The sequence below is a fragment of the Chanos chanos genome, chromosome 7 (assembly GCF_902362185.1).
Source record: "Chanos chanos chromosome 7, fChaCha1.1, whole genome shotgun sequence".
NCBI lineage: Eukaryota > Metazoa > Chordata > Actinopteri > Gonorynchiformes > Chanidae > Chanos > Chanos chanos.
In genome coordinates this window covers 28,224,703-28,239,493 of record NC_044501.1, presented here as the reverse complement: position 1 = coordinate 28,239,493, position 14,791 = coordinate 28,224,703, and the positions used below count along the sequence as shown (strand labels likewise).

General features: G+C 39.3%; 1 protein-coding gene across 2 annotated transcripts; it reads left to right on the top strand.

Moving 5' to 3' along the window:
• The first annotated feature begins 9,935 nt into the window (after window positions 1-9,935).
• Window positions 9,936-13,688, top strand: LOC115816992 (diamine acetyltransferase 2-like). 2 transcript variants are annotated; one of them, XM_030780207.1, is made up of 7 exons: window positions 9,936-9,963; window positions 10,683-10,766; window positions 11,232-11,283; window positions 11,423-11,506; window positions 12,102-12,203; window positions 12,438-12,478; window positions 12,785-13,688. In XM_030780207.1, the coding sequence occupies exons 2-7, from the start codon at window positions 10,704-10,706 to the stop codon at window positions 12,956-12,958; spliced, it is 516 nt and encodes a 171-aa protein (XP_030636067.1). In that variant the 5' UTR covers window positions 9,936-9,963; window positions 10,683-10,703; the 3' UTR covers window positions 12,959-13,688. The 2 variants fall into 2 exon arrangements, with proteins under 2 accessions (XP_030636067.1, XP_030636066.1); XM_030780206.1 differs by lacking the exon at window positions 9,936-9,963 and adding an exon at window positions 9,992-10,110.
• The last annotated feature ends 1,103 nt before the right edge of the window (window positions 13,689-14,791 follow it).

Below are 14,791 nucleotides of genomic sequence, written 5' to 3'. Positions count from 1 at the left end.
GGTCCTAATAGAGATTAGTCAAGCAACGTCAATGAGTACAGGTGGTTGAAAATATCGGTATGTGAAGTGTGGACATACAAGACAAGTCTACCCTAATAATGTGTTTCTGCATACCAGTGGATCTAAAATTCAATTAAATTGCGGGGCAGCATCTGTCGAGGTGCATTCCAAATGCTGTAAAATATTAATCTAAACATAAGCTAACAAATTCAAGATGTCTATGTCAAAATCCATTTCCAAAAAAACCAGCAACAAAATAAAGACCTTATTTTGGCCAGAAACAAATGAAACAAAATTAATACCCTAGTAAAGAGACAATGAAGCATCTTCTTACCTTTCAAGCACAAGTCGTGCTTCTTCGACTCCAAAGACAAGAAAACCATGCGTTCACTCGTCCGGACTTCTTCAAATGGATCTGTGGGATACTCTAATTGTTAGAACAACTAATGTGCCAATGCAAATTACAAGCTCGCCCCTTACTTAAAGATAGACGGCAGAACTTAACTCAGGGGCCGGCACCCAAATCTAGCACCGAGTGAGGAAAACGCCGACTTCTGTGACCTGTACTCGCTAAACGCCTTTCAAAACTACTGCGACAAATATTCAACTTCAGCTTCATCAAGCGTAGCAGCGGTAGGCTTTAAAGTGAATGAGCGAAACGTGTTCCACTGGGGCAGGGCTGACTAACTCTGCCTGCTCCTTACGTCTGACTGGCTCTGAATGACTAAAGCTTGCGTCTGGAACGCTGTATTTGAGATGCAGAGGCACGCCTCCAGGCACGAATCGAGAAGAAGAGGGTCTGAAGCGCGTAGCCTACGTGTTGTGGCGTCTTGAGGAAGCGTCTTAGAGATGATAGAGGGACATGATGTGCCGGAGGGCACAACGGGGAGGAGAGCGTGTCATCTGTGCAGTACATGAAAATGCATTAATATAGATAGCATCGCTCTAGGGCTCAGGCACAGTTTGTTTAGATAACGTGAGTGCGTGGTTTAAAATCTACCTTAATCACGCTCACTTGGGGTGGAAATGTATCGAGTTCGATTTGTTTGCAGGTAAATAGTGTGAGTACAACATAAGGCTGTAAGTACACTGTACCCACAGACCGACGCACTTAGTTGTATAAATATCCTTACTCACCACCAACAAAAGAAACCCACTCTCTAAAATTTTGTCAGACATGAAAAACCGGAAAAACACGACTTTTTTTTCTTTAAATGGCTGATAGTCTTGATGAGGCTTGATGAGTTTAACATTTTCTATTTGTTTTTAATGGGTTATCCGGGGCTGTTGGGACTGGCAGAGCAGTGGAGCAGGCTAAATGGTACCATGTGTGTGAATAGAGTGGAACAGAGAGCCCCTGTGTAGTCAGGATTTAGGTGGTTTGGCCCAACACATCCACTCAGCTACCTTTAGGAGGACAGGCGTTCTATTATTAAGCTACTAGTGACGCCACTGACACCCCCTCCCCACACACACACACCCAATACACCTACAAACACACACTTTTCAGTGCACCACATGAAAGCTTGGTTTGTCAAGCTAAAGTCACAGTTGCCAAATGCGTGGATGACTGACTGTGTGTTAGAGGTTCAGCTTCTGACACAAAAGCTTGACCGTAGAAACTTTGTAACGTGTGTTTGGGTGAGGGTGCAAATATCAGTGAGTCTCTATGTGTGGTTTTAGTTTCAAGGAGTTGGTTAGACCTGTTTTTCCACCCCTGCTTGTGGGTTAGAGAGGGGAAAAGGTTGGAAAAAAAAAATGATTGTCTTCATTTGGTAAACGTTATGAGTTGTTCAGCATCCATTATATGAACAAATGAAAGAGCCATCAAGTCAGAACACCTCAACTGTCGTCAGATGTTTACATTATTTGCAGTTCACAGTTTACCGAAACCGTTAACTGAAAAAACAAAAGTGTGTATAAAGGGGCTTTTGTGAAGTTTTTAATCTAAATCAGAATCTGGGTCCAATCAGGGTCTCCACCCATGAATTCTTCAACCGTTTCTTATCCACTATTCCTCCTCTTATCGACTAGAAGTCTGAGACCAAACTGAGACTTTCCAACAAAAACAGGAAAAGTCTTTTAAGAAGGCTGTGATTCCCAAACCAAACCCTATTTAGAAACACTCACAGTCAGCTCTCCCACCAAAATGATGATATTGTATAATAAGCAACTGGAAAAGTATGTTGAACGAACTTGTTTGAGGAGTATTTCATCGACAAAAGCAAAAAAAAACAAAAAACAATAACAACAACAACAACAACAACAACAAAACAATGTTCAGCTCTGTTCCCTTGCTCTTTCTTTCTCTCTTTCAGTCTCTTTTTTTCTGTTGCATCATTAGGGGGTTTCTTTTCTTATTGTTTTGGGTAATTTGGTTTGGTTAATGACATGTATGTTTTTACATTCATTCTCTTATTGCAGAACATAACACAAGCCTATGTGTAGTCCCCATTCATTTTGAACACGCCCTGTTTCAACCCATTTCAAAAGCAACTGACTCACCCCAGGCTGATGAATTATACTATGTGTCTGGGAACAGCATCATAGGGTTAGACTCTATGGTTACATAACTCACTGTATTTTCACTTTCTTGAATGCACAGATATATATGGTCAGCATGAGGACAACACTACATACTTCTCCTGCAATGTGTGTCATTCTTCCCTCTTTACTTTTCTCTTCCTTGTCTCTTTCTCCTGTGAAAATATTTCACATACAGTCCTCTATACTTGCTGAAAAGGGAAACCAGCTAATGTAAGGTTCACACAAACAAAATGTGAGCACAGAATGTTTTCATGAACGGGCTAGAAAAACGTAGGACATGATTACAAAAATGTACCTGTTTTTCATTCACACTGAGTCATGATAGCTGGTAATATCGTCAGTATAATTGGATTATTGGTCATGAAACTGATCAGTTACAGGAAGATGACAACAGACTGGTATCACAATTTATATGCTCCTCACAGACCTAAATACAAACAAACAAACAAACAAATTTACCAAGTGCAGTGTTTAGCACATACACAAAGGTTTGAGATGTGGGTGAGCCAGTGCTCCAGATGTCAAAAAACGGACTATTGATTGCACCAATCAATCCTCCAGTTCACCAGTTTTCTACAGCAGATCTGTAAACTGTTCATATTGAACCTTCCACCCTCTGGCTCTGATACAAATTAAGCAACATGGACATCCAGTAAGGTAAGGTCACTAATATAATGAGAAGAGCTGAATTGACAGACTGAGTCAACAGCCCCATAAATGCCTTTAAAGCTTTTAAAAATAAAGCAAATTTAAAGAGTTACACCACCCAATGTCTGTCAATTAATAAAAACAAAACAAAACTAATAAACAAAGAAAAAAACTATGTATTACCCATGTTAGATTTGACAGTGGCACTGTTGCAAAACCCTTAATGCTTCTACAGCCAATCATTTGATTTCTGTGTGATTTATTACAAACACTAATGATTTAAAGGCAAAAATGCTCCAGTGCTGTCTTCTTTTTGCCAAATATTACAAACAAGGTTACTGTGTGCGCCCTCTGAAAGAGCATTGCCTTTATCCTTAAGGTTTTCTGAATGTTTTCAGTCTAATGATCAGGGAGTTCTGTTGAGGTTCACGTCTGTGTTTTAGGTGTGTGACTGTGTGTTTTATTCAGTGGTGGCATATTTCAGTTTCCTCTTTATCCTCATGTTTATTTTAAAAAATGAAATAACCTCAAATAACAAAAGTAAACATTTGTAAGATAGCACTATCTCTATTGTCACACAGTTCTTACAGTAAAAGGCCCTTTCTCAAGCCAGTCTGTTTGTTTGTTTGTTTGTTTGGGGAATAATTTGGACAGTGCCCCCACACACAGCACCATATAACACACACACACACACACTCCTCTCTGCCTTTTGGACAAGGTACAGGATGAAAGCCGTTTGTTTATATTCTACTCTGTGTACGTGTGTGTGTGTGTGTGTGTGTGTATGTATGTAAGTGCATGTGTGTTTGTGCTTACGGTAATCCCAGGAGGCAAATAAACTGTCTGCTGGCCAGGGTACATCCAAGTTTTCCATGCTACTACTACAGTATCTGCGTATCGCTGAAACGACAGGCTAGACTATTGTTTTAAGAGATGATTATCGACCGTTGTTACTATGAAGTAATATCTTCCTTACCAGAAATGTTTGTCACCCTTTGTCTGAGATGTCAAACACTGTTACTTTTGTAAATGTTCGGTGTTTTCTCAGAACATTTGTTTTATGGTAAATGCTTTCTGTTAATCATCAAAATGTGGTGGTCGTTTCCTCCAAATGTTTGCACACTGCTTTGTTTAGCTTACTTATCTGTAATGAGTGGACATAATCACTGGACATAAAACATTAAGTAATCAAATAATGGCGCTGGGGGCCATCTGAAATTAAATTTTAAATGATTAATGCCCAAGAAAAAGCAATGCAATCTGATCAATCAACTTTATTTATCTTTATTATAAAGTGAATGTCATTTTCATCTGTAAGATGAAATATAGTCAAAACAGGATGGAACATAATGGAAATACAATACGACAACGAAAATGGTATGAATAAATAAATGTTTCAGACACTGTGCTTTCAAAGTACATTTTCAGAGATCAGCTATGACTCAGCAGTATATGTTTTTATTTCTAGATGTCATCATGAACAAGTAACACAACATTTTAGCGGCTTTCCCAGTCCGCCTAAAATCGAAAGAATTCTACAAGCGTTCTTGATGAATAGGTGTAGGCCTACTGATTCGCTATCTTTAACCCACTCACTACAGAGCCTGTTAGCAGTTTCTTCTTGCGGTTTCTTCACAACAAACCGCAGGGAGGAACATACTTGTTTGTTTTCGGTGAACACAAACTTTGACGTTTTGCAAAGTTTTCAGTAAACATTGTATCCTAACCTCGTCGCGCTCTGAGGCTCGGTTAAATAGGTCAGTCTCTCCTCCGACAGGCCTCCAGTGATGTCCTGTATGGCTTTTTCAAACATTATGGTCAGGTACAATATTATCTTTTTCAAAGGAGCTGGTGCCTCGTAAAAAGTAAATCTTATTGTTGCAAATTAACTCGCGCTTCCTGGAACTTTTAGGGGTGTGTTCAAAAGCACATTTACCGATAGACCGAGTTACTGAATAACTGTCTCAGGTCCAGTTTTGTTATTGTCTTTGTATATAGAATTTCAGTTTCAGCGGAAGGTGACCCGGCGCGACCTCGACACATGACTAGCGCAACCAGTCTAAACCATGACCGCAACTATAGGCTAGTCTACAGTCTGCCCCTTTCCTCATTCTGTTGTGTTAGTGGCGGTTGTTCTTTTCCAAATATGGAAGAGAAAGAGAGCGCTGGGCAGCAGGAGAAAGAGCGCTACTGACAGATTTTTCCCCTACTAACTTTCTTGCGGCTTGGTTACATCAGCTAGTTGATGAGCTAATTTCCTGCTGATGTCTCTCATGGTGTGTGGAGTGCCGTCACTCACCTTTTAAAACTCAAGACCTCTCGCAACTTTCTAATTATATCGGCCCAACACACTTCTATAACAAAGACACGGAGAAAAAGCAAAACGATTGTTTTCTAAACAAGTCTGCTACAGTGATAGGTGCCACGTTAACAAACTCTCACACCCAAGGCTATTAAACAGTCGTCCAAAAGTTTTACGAGGAAAATTGGGCGAAAGATTTGTGCACAATCCTGCCTCAGCTGGTACACATTTGGCAGACGCTGATTATGTAACGACTCTGTGCGAACTGTAATGACATTCTGATGATCTTCTTCCCGTGAATGTTAGACCGCTATCACAAACCCTCAATCACAAAACACCCTCCTGTCCTTTTCAGACTGTACAAGTCTGTTTTTTTAATGTTCGTAATGTGATAATGTGATACATTTTATGTGCTTAATTCGCCTTCAGTGGGGTTCTGTAATATTACTAACGTGAGTGGCAGGTGTTTAAGGAGATCTAAAATATTCTCTTGGTATTGCAATGGTTTTGATTCGATAAAGTATATTTGCCCCCTTGTGCACCATTATCCGCAATGACGTCTGCTCCTAAAAATAGCACGTAAAGTTTGGTTGAGGCGGAGCCGGTCAACGTCTATTCTAACTGCGGTAGAAAACTGTCCAGAGAGCGAGTTCAGTTACATTGCATCATAGACTAAGGATGAGACGGGGCAGCTTCCTTTGCAGCACCAGGAGGTGTAATATAGCTAAAAGTGTTAAGTTCTAATTACTGTTCTTGTTACTCTTTCAGTTACAGTTGAAAATCTATGAAGTCAGTGGATAAATAAAAGGTCTATCCGCTAGCTTACTTTTAGAAAATACCGTTTTTCCATAAAAGTTTTCCGTAACCTTTATTGAGATGTGTTAATGTCATTTATGTAACAGTTCTTGGCGTTTGAATGTCTCTCATGTAGTCAGCTATTCTGGGCTCAGACGTACAAAATTCACTAAAGGGCTGTTATCCTACTTATGAGTCCTCCACCGGTTTCAAAGCATAAACTCATTGAAACGGTCCTTCTTACGTCAGCCGCGCCCTTGAGAGAGGGATGCCAGGCGAAAGCCTCGAACAAGCGGAGCACTGTTCTTCTGTGAAAATCATCTTCTGACGCTGTTTCATTGTTGCACCTCCGCAGTTTTACTGACTCTTTAGACTACGTCGATCAAGAAGCAAAATGGATATTCTTTTTCTTCGACTGTAGAAATGTATCGACTACATCACATCAGTTTAATATTCACAGCCTCAGAGGACAACATTTGTGGCTGAGGATACGTTCCTCGAGATGCAAGCCCGTGCGTCATCACAATGACTACTGTGACTAATGAGAAACAGCGGGCTTGGGTCTCTCGCTCACTTCGAACAGACTGAACGTTAGTCAAACCACCTCGTCAGACCACCTCCATCTCGTCACCTACAAAATAGCTGTACACCAGGTCTATTTTTAGAGGCATACTGCTCTAATGTTACGAATGATAGCAGCCCCTGTCCCCACCCGTTTCCTCTCCACCCTGTGCCTACACAAATGCCCTGCTATGCGAACATTTTTAGCTTCGAGCATCAACAAGCAGCTTTTATTTTTAGCTTAAATTCGATTAGATCATTTGTCTTTACTCAAATATGTTAATATTGAAGTAGTTCTTTTAAATAACAAAAATGCACAGTAGGTTGACAAAACTTTAATATTTATCATTGCCATAATCATATGATCTAATAACCGAATGAGAATCAAAATGCCTGCATAGTCTGACTCTACCATACTCTGAATCATGGACATCAAACTAGAGTGGCGATGGTCGTTATTGCAGAAAGAAGAAAGCTTTTAGGTCAATGTTCAGATGTTAATGTGATCTGTGAAAAGCTTCATATTTGCCTAAAAGAACTTCTAAAACCTAAATATTTCAGAGGTTGTATGAGTCATGGTGTTTTTTTTTCTTTTGCTTCAGGCATCTAATATTTCTAAGGGGCCATTGAAGACTATTTGCGAAAATGTAACTTGTGAATGTTAGTTGTGAAATGCTACCCTGTAAACATTGCTGGAGGCACTAATTTTTGGGCTGGCATGAAATATTATAGATATTTGACATATATTATGCACAGTATGTCAGGTCACTGTCTGGTTGAGTGATGTCTGTGTTTCATGTGGTGTAACTGACTTTGCATAAATTAAAGTTTAACAGACAAAATCACCAGACATCACCAGATGGCTGACAGAACTGATTAACAGGAAGGAGTGAGGGAATTTCCAATGAGAGAAGCCCCACTGACATCACACAGTTGCTGAAATCACAACTGAAATGAAACTCCGCCAATATTATTATGACCTCTAATTGTGGCTCTCGTACCACTCCGGTCATGACTTGGTGATCATAAGACACAAGCACACACATTTGCTCTTTATCATGTGACTGCAGGTTTTCCTATCTGCCCCCCCCCCCCCAACACACACACACACACACACACACACACACTTCCTTTAGATGACACATAAAAATGAGAATTCTTGATTGTGTATCCTAACTATGCCTTTTATGGGCAGAGCAGACTATTATTTACCCTGTGGAACGATTACTCATTGTTGATCTTTCTTCTGGTTGCCCGCTCTTTGGTCTACTGAGCATTTGACCATTAATACTTAACAGTTATCTGTCCGTATGTTCTAATAGTCTGCTCATCCTCACATATTGTGTTGTCTTTCCAATCCATTGTCTTACACTTCACATTCTGTATCTTTCACATACTATACCATCCCTTCGTAATGTGATAATGTCATAGATATCATTAGCTATGGGTGATGCTTACCTTGACGTGTCTTTTACAGTACCATCAACCCACCCTGAGTCTGTGTTCCACATCATGCAGTGTGTGTCAGAGATGCTTTATCTTTAACTGGGTTCAAAAATTTCCTGCTGTGGTTCAGGGTTATTCAAGAATAAACTTATAAAATACTTTCATTTAAGAGTAGACCAACCAGCTGATCCGTCCATCTTGATTGCTGTTGACTTTCTAGTCAGTTGCATCGTATCTGTGAGCATTTAGAATGCCAGCCACAAAATGATCTGATTGGTCCCTTACGTGGATGATATTTAATATTAAGGTGTGAGCAGTCAAGTTTTAAGGGCCATTCAGTAGACTTAACTGAAATTAATTAAAATCAGATGCTTTCTAAGAAAGAACTGACAACTGAAACACACTCACACTTCATTGTGAAGACTGAAGCTCTTTTTCATCCACCTGCTGCGTTACATCCATTGAAATAACGATGGTGCAGTTTGCAACTGGATTTCTGACGGGTTTAACCCTGTCAGTGTAGAGCAGGTGTGCGGTGGGGGCATCTTGGCCAGGTGGGTTTTGAATAGAAGTGTGTGGTGATACCGCCAATGTGAATCTCACATGACTTTTGTCAAATTATGGAAATCATCTCCAGTTAAGCTTATAAATGTCTAGTAATGGGACACTGCCCAATCTGGCCCACTCATGGTCTTGCTGCATAACTGAGAGAACTTTGCTGTTGTCCTGCGGCACCATCTTCAAAATCCAACAAATATGGATTTTTTTTTTTAAATATAGTTGTGCTCAGAATGAGACTTTTCTCTTAACAGTTAGAGTGTGTGTGTGTGTGTGTGTGTACATAGATCTCACTGATGACAGTGTCATGGTGATCCATGTGTCTAGTGTCATGATGATCAAAATAACATGGGAAAAATACATACATGGTCATTTTTCTTTTCTCTTTCTGTCACACCCTTCACTCCCTCCATGACATTGGTTTTTTTTCTGTATGCTCTCTTTTGAAATCTGGCTTATTTTATTAAATTACTCAAAGAAACCACTTTGATTTCCAAGAGTTATTAACACTCTTTAACTTCAATATTTATTTGACTTGTCTTATAAAACCATATTTAATGCCAGTATTCATTCAACTTGTTATGCAACTGCTCTGCCCATAAAAGTATTTTTTTAACCTAATGTCCAGACGGCTGGGTCTCATTTCAATGGAAAATCGCATTGACTTTAGTTAATTAGTGGATTGGGGTACCTCAACTCTTGCTTAGGTCACAATACCCATGTTAATTTAACATGTGTTTAGAGTACAGATATCAGAAAGAAAGACTGTAAATCAACTGGCCTCAGCATGTCCAGACATTATAAGAGCAACATGATGTCTACCATTTTGTGTTGATGAGTGTAACTGCAGACCAATTTAAATTTGTAAAGTTTAAATTGTGATAGACTTCGCTGTCCACCCTTTTTGAAGAGTAACTTCACTGCATACCTTAAATTTATTTTAGCGTTTTTCCCAAAATCATGGGAGAATTTCATTACAACTGGTGATTCAGTGTCTTATCGCCTTGTCTGCCCTGAAGCAACCGCACTTTGACCATTGACTCACTGTATTGAATTCAACAGCCATATAACTAAACCGTGATCTTGGCTGAGGGCGAACGACTCAGGTAAGGTAAATCCAGCATTGTTTAGCCTGGTTGTTCTTAGCTCTCGACCGATATTCTCTTGCCGTCTCAAGCATTAGGCCTAATTTGATCTGACGAGACTCGTGCCTCACGCTAGCGTTCTGTCACAGCTGCATCTGCAATAGCCTAGTAAGAATTTCCGAGAGATATATTTCCTGGCAATTTTTTGTTCCATAGTAGCCAATGCGTCATTTCTGTCTGTTCTGTGGGAAAACAGAAATATGAAAAATGTGTGTTTGTGTGAGAGAGAGAGAAAGAGAGAGAATGAGAGGGAGACAGAGACAGAGAGACAGAGAGAGATCTCAGGAGTAATCCTCGAAACGCAACTTTCTTAGTGCAATTTAACAGGAACATTAAGCTGCTCTGATGATTACTTACAACGAATACTGGAGTAAGAGAGATTTTACATTGTACTGGCCAAATATTCATAAAACCTAATTAACGTTATATTTCCTGCATTTACGAGGTAAAGTACTGAGAAAATTCAACGGTTAAATGCGCAATTTTAATACAAGTTAAACATAATTACAATTAGTGAGTAATTCAGTGGTTAACGTTTAAGACAGTACTACCATATGTCGTCTAGATGGCGCTCTTCTAAAAAAACAGGTCTACTTAGGATACATCTGACCATTTTATGCATCAACCTCTTCCTGATTCTCAGAACAGCCAATACAACCTTTTTGATTCTCTGTTATTAGACCAACACCTGTCTTGTAGTAATGGATTTCACGATTCGGGCTGCCACGCTTGAAGACTGCAAGGACATCTCACGCATGATAATGGTAAGTCGAAGCATTAAGATGCTGTGAGCATGTGCCTCGCACGTGTTGTGATTTTCGTTGGCAAACGGTTGTCTATGACAGGTCATCCAACGGTCATTTACACAGAGTTGATTGCGCATTGTCATTGCTTTAAGCCGAACAGAAGTTGTCTTAAAATAAAAACGCCTCGTTTCTGTGTATCTTGTGGCAAAGATGTACTACGTGAACTGTGAACTGCCTTTTATGTAACCATGTTTGTTCGGTTGTGTGGAAGTAATGTTCTAGTTTATGCTGCCGCTGCTGTAAGATACCCACTCAGCTTGTCACTTATTACATCCCACAAATCACGATACTGTTTAATATTCTATACCATCATCATGTCAGGTCACTGCCTTTTACGATTGTGTGTGTGTGTGTGTGTGTGTGTGTGTGTGTGTGTGTGTGTGCGATGTTCAGTATTTTGATGTTTTCATTTGTGTTTGTCAGGAACTGGCCGAATATGAGAAACTCTCGGACCGCGTTAAAGTTACTCAAAGAGGTATAGCAGTTGTAGATTTGACTGATACCATGTAGTGTCTAATTCGTTTATGAACATTGTATATATATGTATATATGTCTTGTCATTTGCAATTTAGACGTTAGCTGAAGTTGTTGGTATACATTCTCATCCTTATTAGACTTGGAGCAGGATGGATTTTCCAAAAATCCATTTTTCCATGGAATAATCGCAGAGGTTCCTGAAAAGCACAAGTCAAAAGAGGGTATGATGCATTTCAGTTCATTTTCACCATTCATATTGATTTTCATTTATTCTAGTGTGAATAATATGTTTAATGAGTGGACACATTCTGCATTCCTACCACGCTGGATTCTCATGGTGTATGTATGTATGTTTGTATGTATGTATTTGTGTATATCATATGCAGAAGGTTTCCACACAATACATTTGTATTACTCTGTTTGTAGCTGTCTATTAGAAGTGTTTGTGTTTTCATTTCCATAATAAACAGTTGCCCTGTTAAGAACTTTCATTGTACTTGTAATTCATAGTAATAGTGTATTTATTATTTACACTCCATAATGTAAGCCAAACTATGGGCAGAACTGTAGCCAATGTGATCTCCCATTTTAGGAGTAACAGTGTCTTCTGTACGTTCATAACTTGAGAATAATGTTAATCTTTTTAGAGGAGTTTTAAATTCCAATCTCCAGACATTTATACATTTAACATGTGTATGCATGGCTGTGTTTAAGAATATGCTATAAAAAGGCATGTAAATGTGTGTGTGCGTGTGCGTGTGCGTGCGCGTGTGTGTGTGTGTGTGTGTGTGTGTGTGCGCACGTGACTTTTCACAGGTCATACCAAGGTGGGTTACTCCTTGTATTTCTACACATACAGCTCTTGGAAAGGCCGCGCTGTGTACATGGAAGACCTGTATGTGATGCCTGAGTTCAGAGGTCAGTAATGTCATGGCCTTTTGCCTAAATAGCTGAGACCTGTGTCAGAAAAACCTACAAGTAACATCCTCAAACATTTAAATATAACTGTCTGCTACATGAATGTCAAATCTAGTTTCAGTTGTTGTCAAAACTGGGTCAGCGAGTATTTTTGTAGTAATGTTTTGTGCATGGCTATAATTCACAAACAGTTAGTTTGTTAATTTCATAATTTGTGTTTGCACCTCCTTAAAGGTAAAGGCATTGGGAAAGCGCTGATGAGCAAGGTTGCCCAGGTGAGGAACGTCCCTGTAAATTCTAATGAATGTTAATATTTCACTTTTAAATATTAAAGACAAAAATGAAACCTCCATGTTTCATGTGGTAACTGCAGGAAGTTTTAAAAAGTAATAAATGATTAGAGAGGTGTTTTGATGTTTTGTCTAAATCAGGGGAATGGGTGATATGTTGTTGGACGTTTAGTGTAATTTTTTTCTTGGAAATTAATTTTGGACTGTTGACTGATGTGATGGTCCCATTTGTCCTTGAATGCTGTATTTTAATTTCTTGTGTGTGTGGGTTTTTTTTTTTTTTTGCTTCAGCTTGGTCTTGCTGCTGGATGTAACCAGTTAGATTTTACTGTATTGGACTGGAACAAGCCGTCGCTTGATTTCTACCTGAGTCAGGGCTGCTTGGACATCACTGCCAACATTGGGTATCACTGCATGCGCTGTGAGGGCGACGCCCTTGAACGCCTGGCCCAGGGTGACACTTAAAAGAATGGAGCACGTCTGCTCACCCCTGACCTCATGCCTTAAGGCCAGAGGTCACACATCTAACTTATATGACAATTCAAAATAAAGCAAAAACATTGTACAGTACCTCATCCAGGTAATATATGAAGTAATGTTTTCCACTCTGTGTGTCCATCCGTCCATATACCCGATACACCAACCCCATCTTAGCTGTGAGGTAATGAGGAAAAGGTGATGTCAACCAAAGATTTTCGCAGTTTTGTAGTAAAACTTGAAGTACTGTTCATTTTTGTGAAGCACAAAACCAGTAAGTGTTAGACGTCAACCTGTTTGCTGCTGAACGATTAGTCCTGTTGTGTCCTCCCTCGGGCTATAACTGAAAAACGACTGCGACTGAAAAACGACAAGTAACTCAGACGTACCTTGGGGCTCAGCTGGTTTTTGATTGATTGGAATCCGTTATATCCATTGTTCATTTTAGGCGCTTCATTCATAAATTTGATCTCAGACATTTAAAGATAGTGTCGGTCATTTCCAGTTGGTAGAATGACCACATAAAGCCATTAACTGTTTCATGAAAATGTTTGATGTTATAGCTGTGTTGTAAGTAAATAACCACTAACAGGGTAGTTTAGGAAACAGTATGAAACAGGCGATGGTTAATGGTTAAGAGTTTTGTCCCAGGGTTTTAATATTTAGACTGTTAATTTAAACATATTTGACCAGTGGCCTGATAGGACAGGCCTCTAAACCCATAACACCATCACATATTTTATATAAATAGATATTTTAGCTTCTGTTTTTTAAACCAGATGTTTTTTGCACCGCTGAATATTGATTCTAAACATATTTTGTCGATTCAGTCAAATCCCTTTGGGAAGGATTTGAGTGAACAAAGAGCACCTTAAGTTACAATCATTTTGCACAGTAGATGGATAGGAAAAAGGTAAAGCCAGGTCATGAAAACTGAACATAGTGTCAGGCCTTCACCGTGTGACATGTAACTGACTGTCCAATGGTATCCCAGCAATCAAACCTACTGCCAATGAAAGGAAGCCTGGCACTTGTTATGCAAATTTTTTCGCTGTCTTATTTGCATAACGGAATAATGAAACACGTCTGTATAGTAAGAGCACACAATGGTTAGAGCACATTGTCTCTCATTGGCCCATTGGTATTTCCATTTTTGGTAATTTAGTTTTTGGTTCATTTTAAACTTTTAAACAATGATTATGCATAGTTTGTGTTGCTGGTCTTCTGGTGATGTGCCATGTGGCATTTGATAAGGAGATCATAAAATTGTAATGTATGAAAAGCATGTTATCTCAGTACATATGCACTGTACCCTTTAGATGGGAGATCCTATTTTAACTGTGTTTGAATGTTGAAAAGCGCTAAATCTCATAGCCGTTTGTTCTAGCTCTCCTTGGCACAGAAACACCTCAGTGATGTTTAATCCCTCATAACGAGTTAGCACTTGTGGTGTGTTCTTTAGACTGACTGCCAAATAGTTTGGCAAGAGCAAAAGGACCATAATTTAGAGGAATACCTGACAGATGAGTTGATATTGTAAAACTCTGTGTACATTACGTTTCAACATCTAAATGTAACCCCCCCCACACACCCCCCGACTGATTCTATACTGTAACCTTTTGTGTGTGTGTGTGTGTGTATGTCTTGCATAACAGAGCGGCCATTTATTAAACCCTAGTGTGAAATTGTAAAACTAATCTGTTAAGCACTCTCCAGGTCCTTTAAGGACTTTCTCTAAACTTAATGCTGTGAAATAAAGCGCTATGTTATTTCAATATCACGAGCATATTTTAGTGTTGATTTTTTTTAAACCACATTAGC

What these genes read in the sequence shown, in the direction of transcription:
- LOC115816992 (XM_030780207.1), top strand. Translation starts at nt 10,704, where the DNA reads ATGGATTTCACGATTCGGGCTGCCACGCTTGAAGACTGCAAGGACATC. An exon ending in AAAGCACAAGTCAAAAGAGG is followed by an intron (nt 11,507 to 12,101) that starts GTATGATGCATT and finishes GACTTTTCACAG; the next exon opens with GTCATACCAAGGTGGGTTAC. An exon ending in TGATGAGCAAGGTTGCCCAG is followed by an intron (nt 12,479 to 12,784) that starts GTGAGGAACGTC and finishes TTTTTGCTTCAG; the next exon opens with CTTGGTCTTGCTGCTGGATG.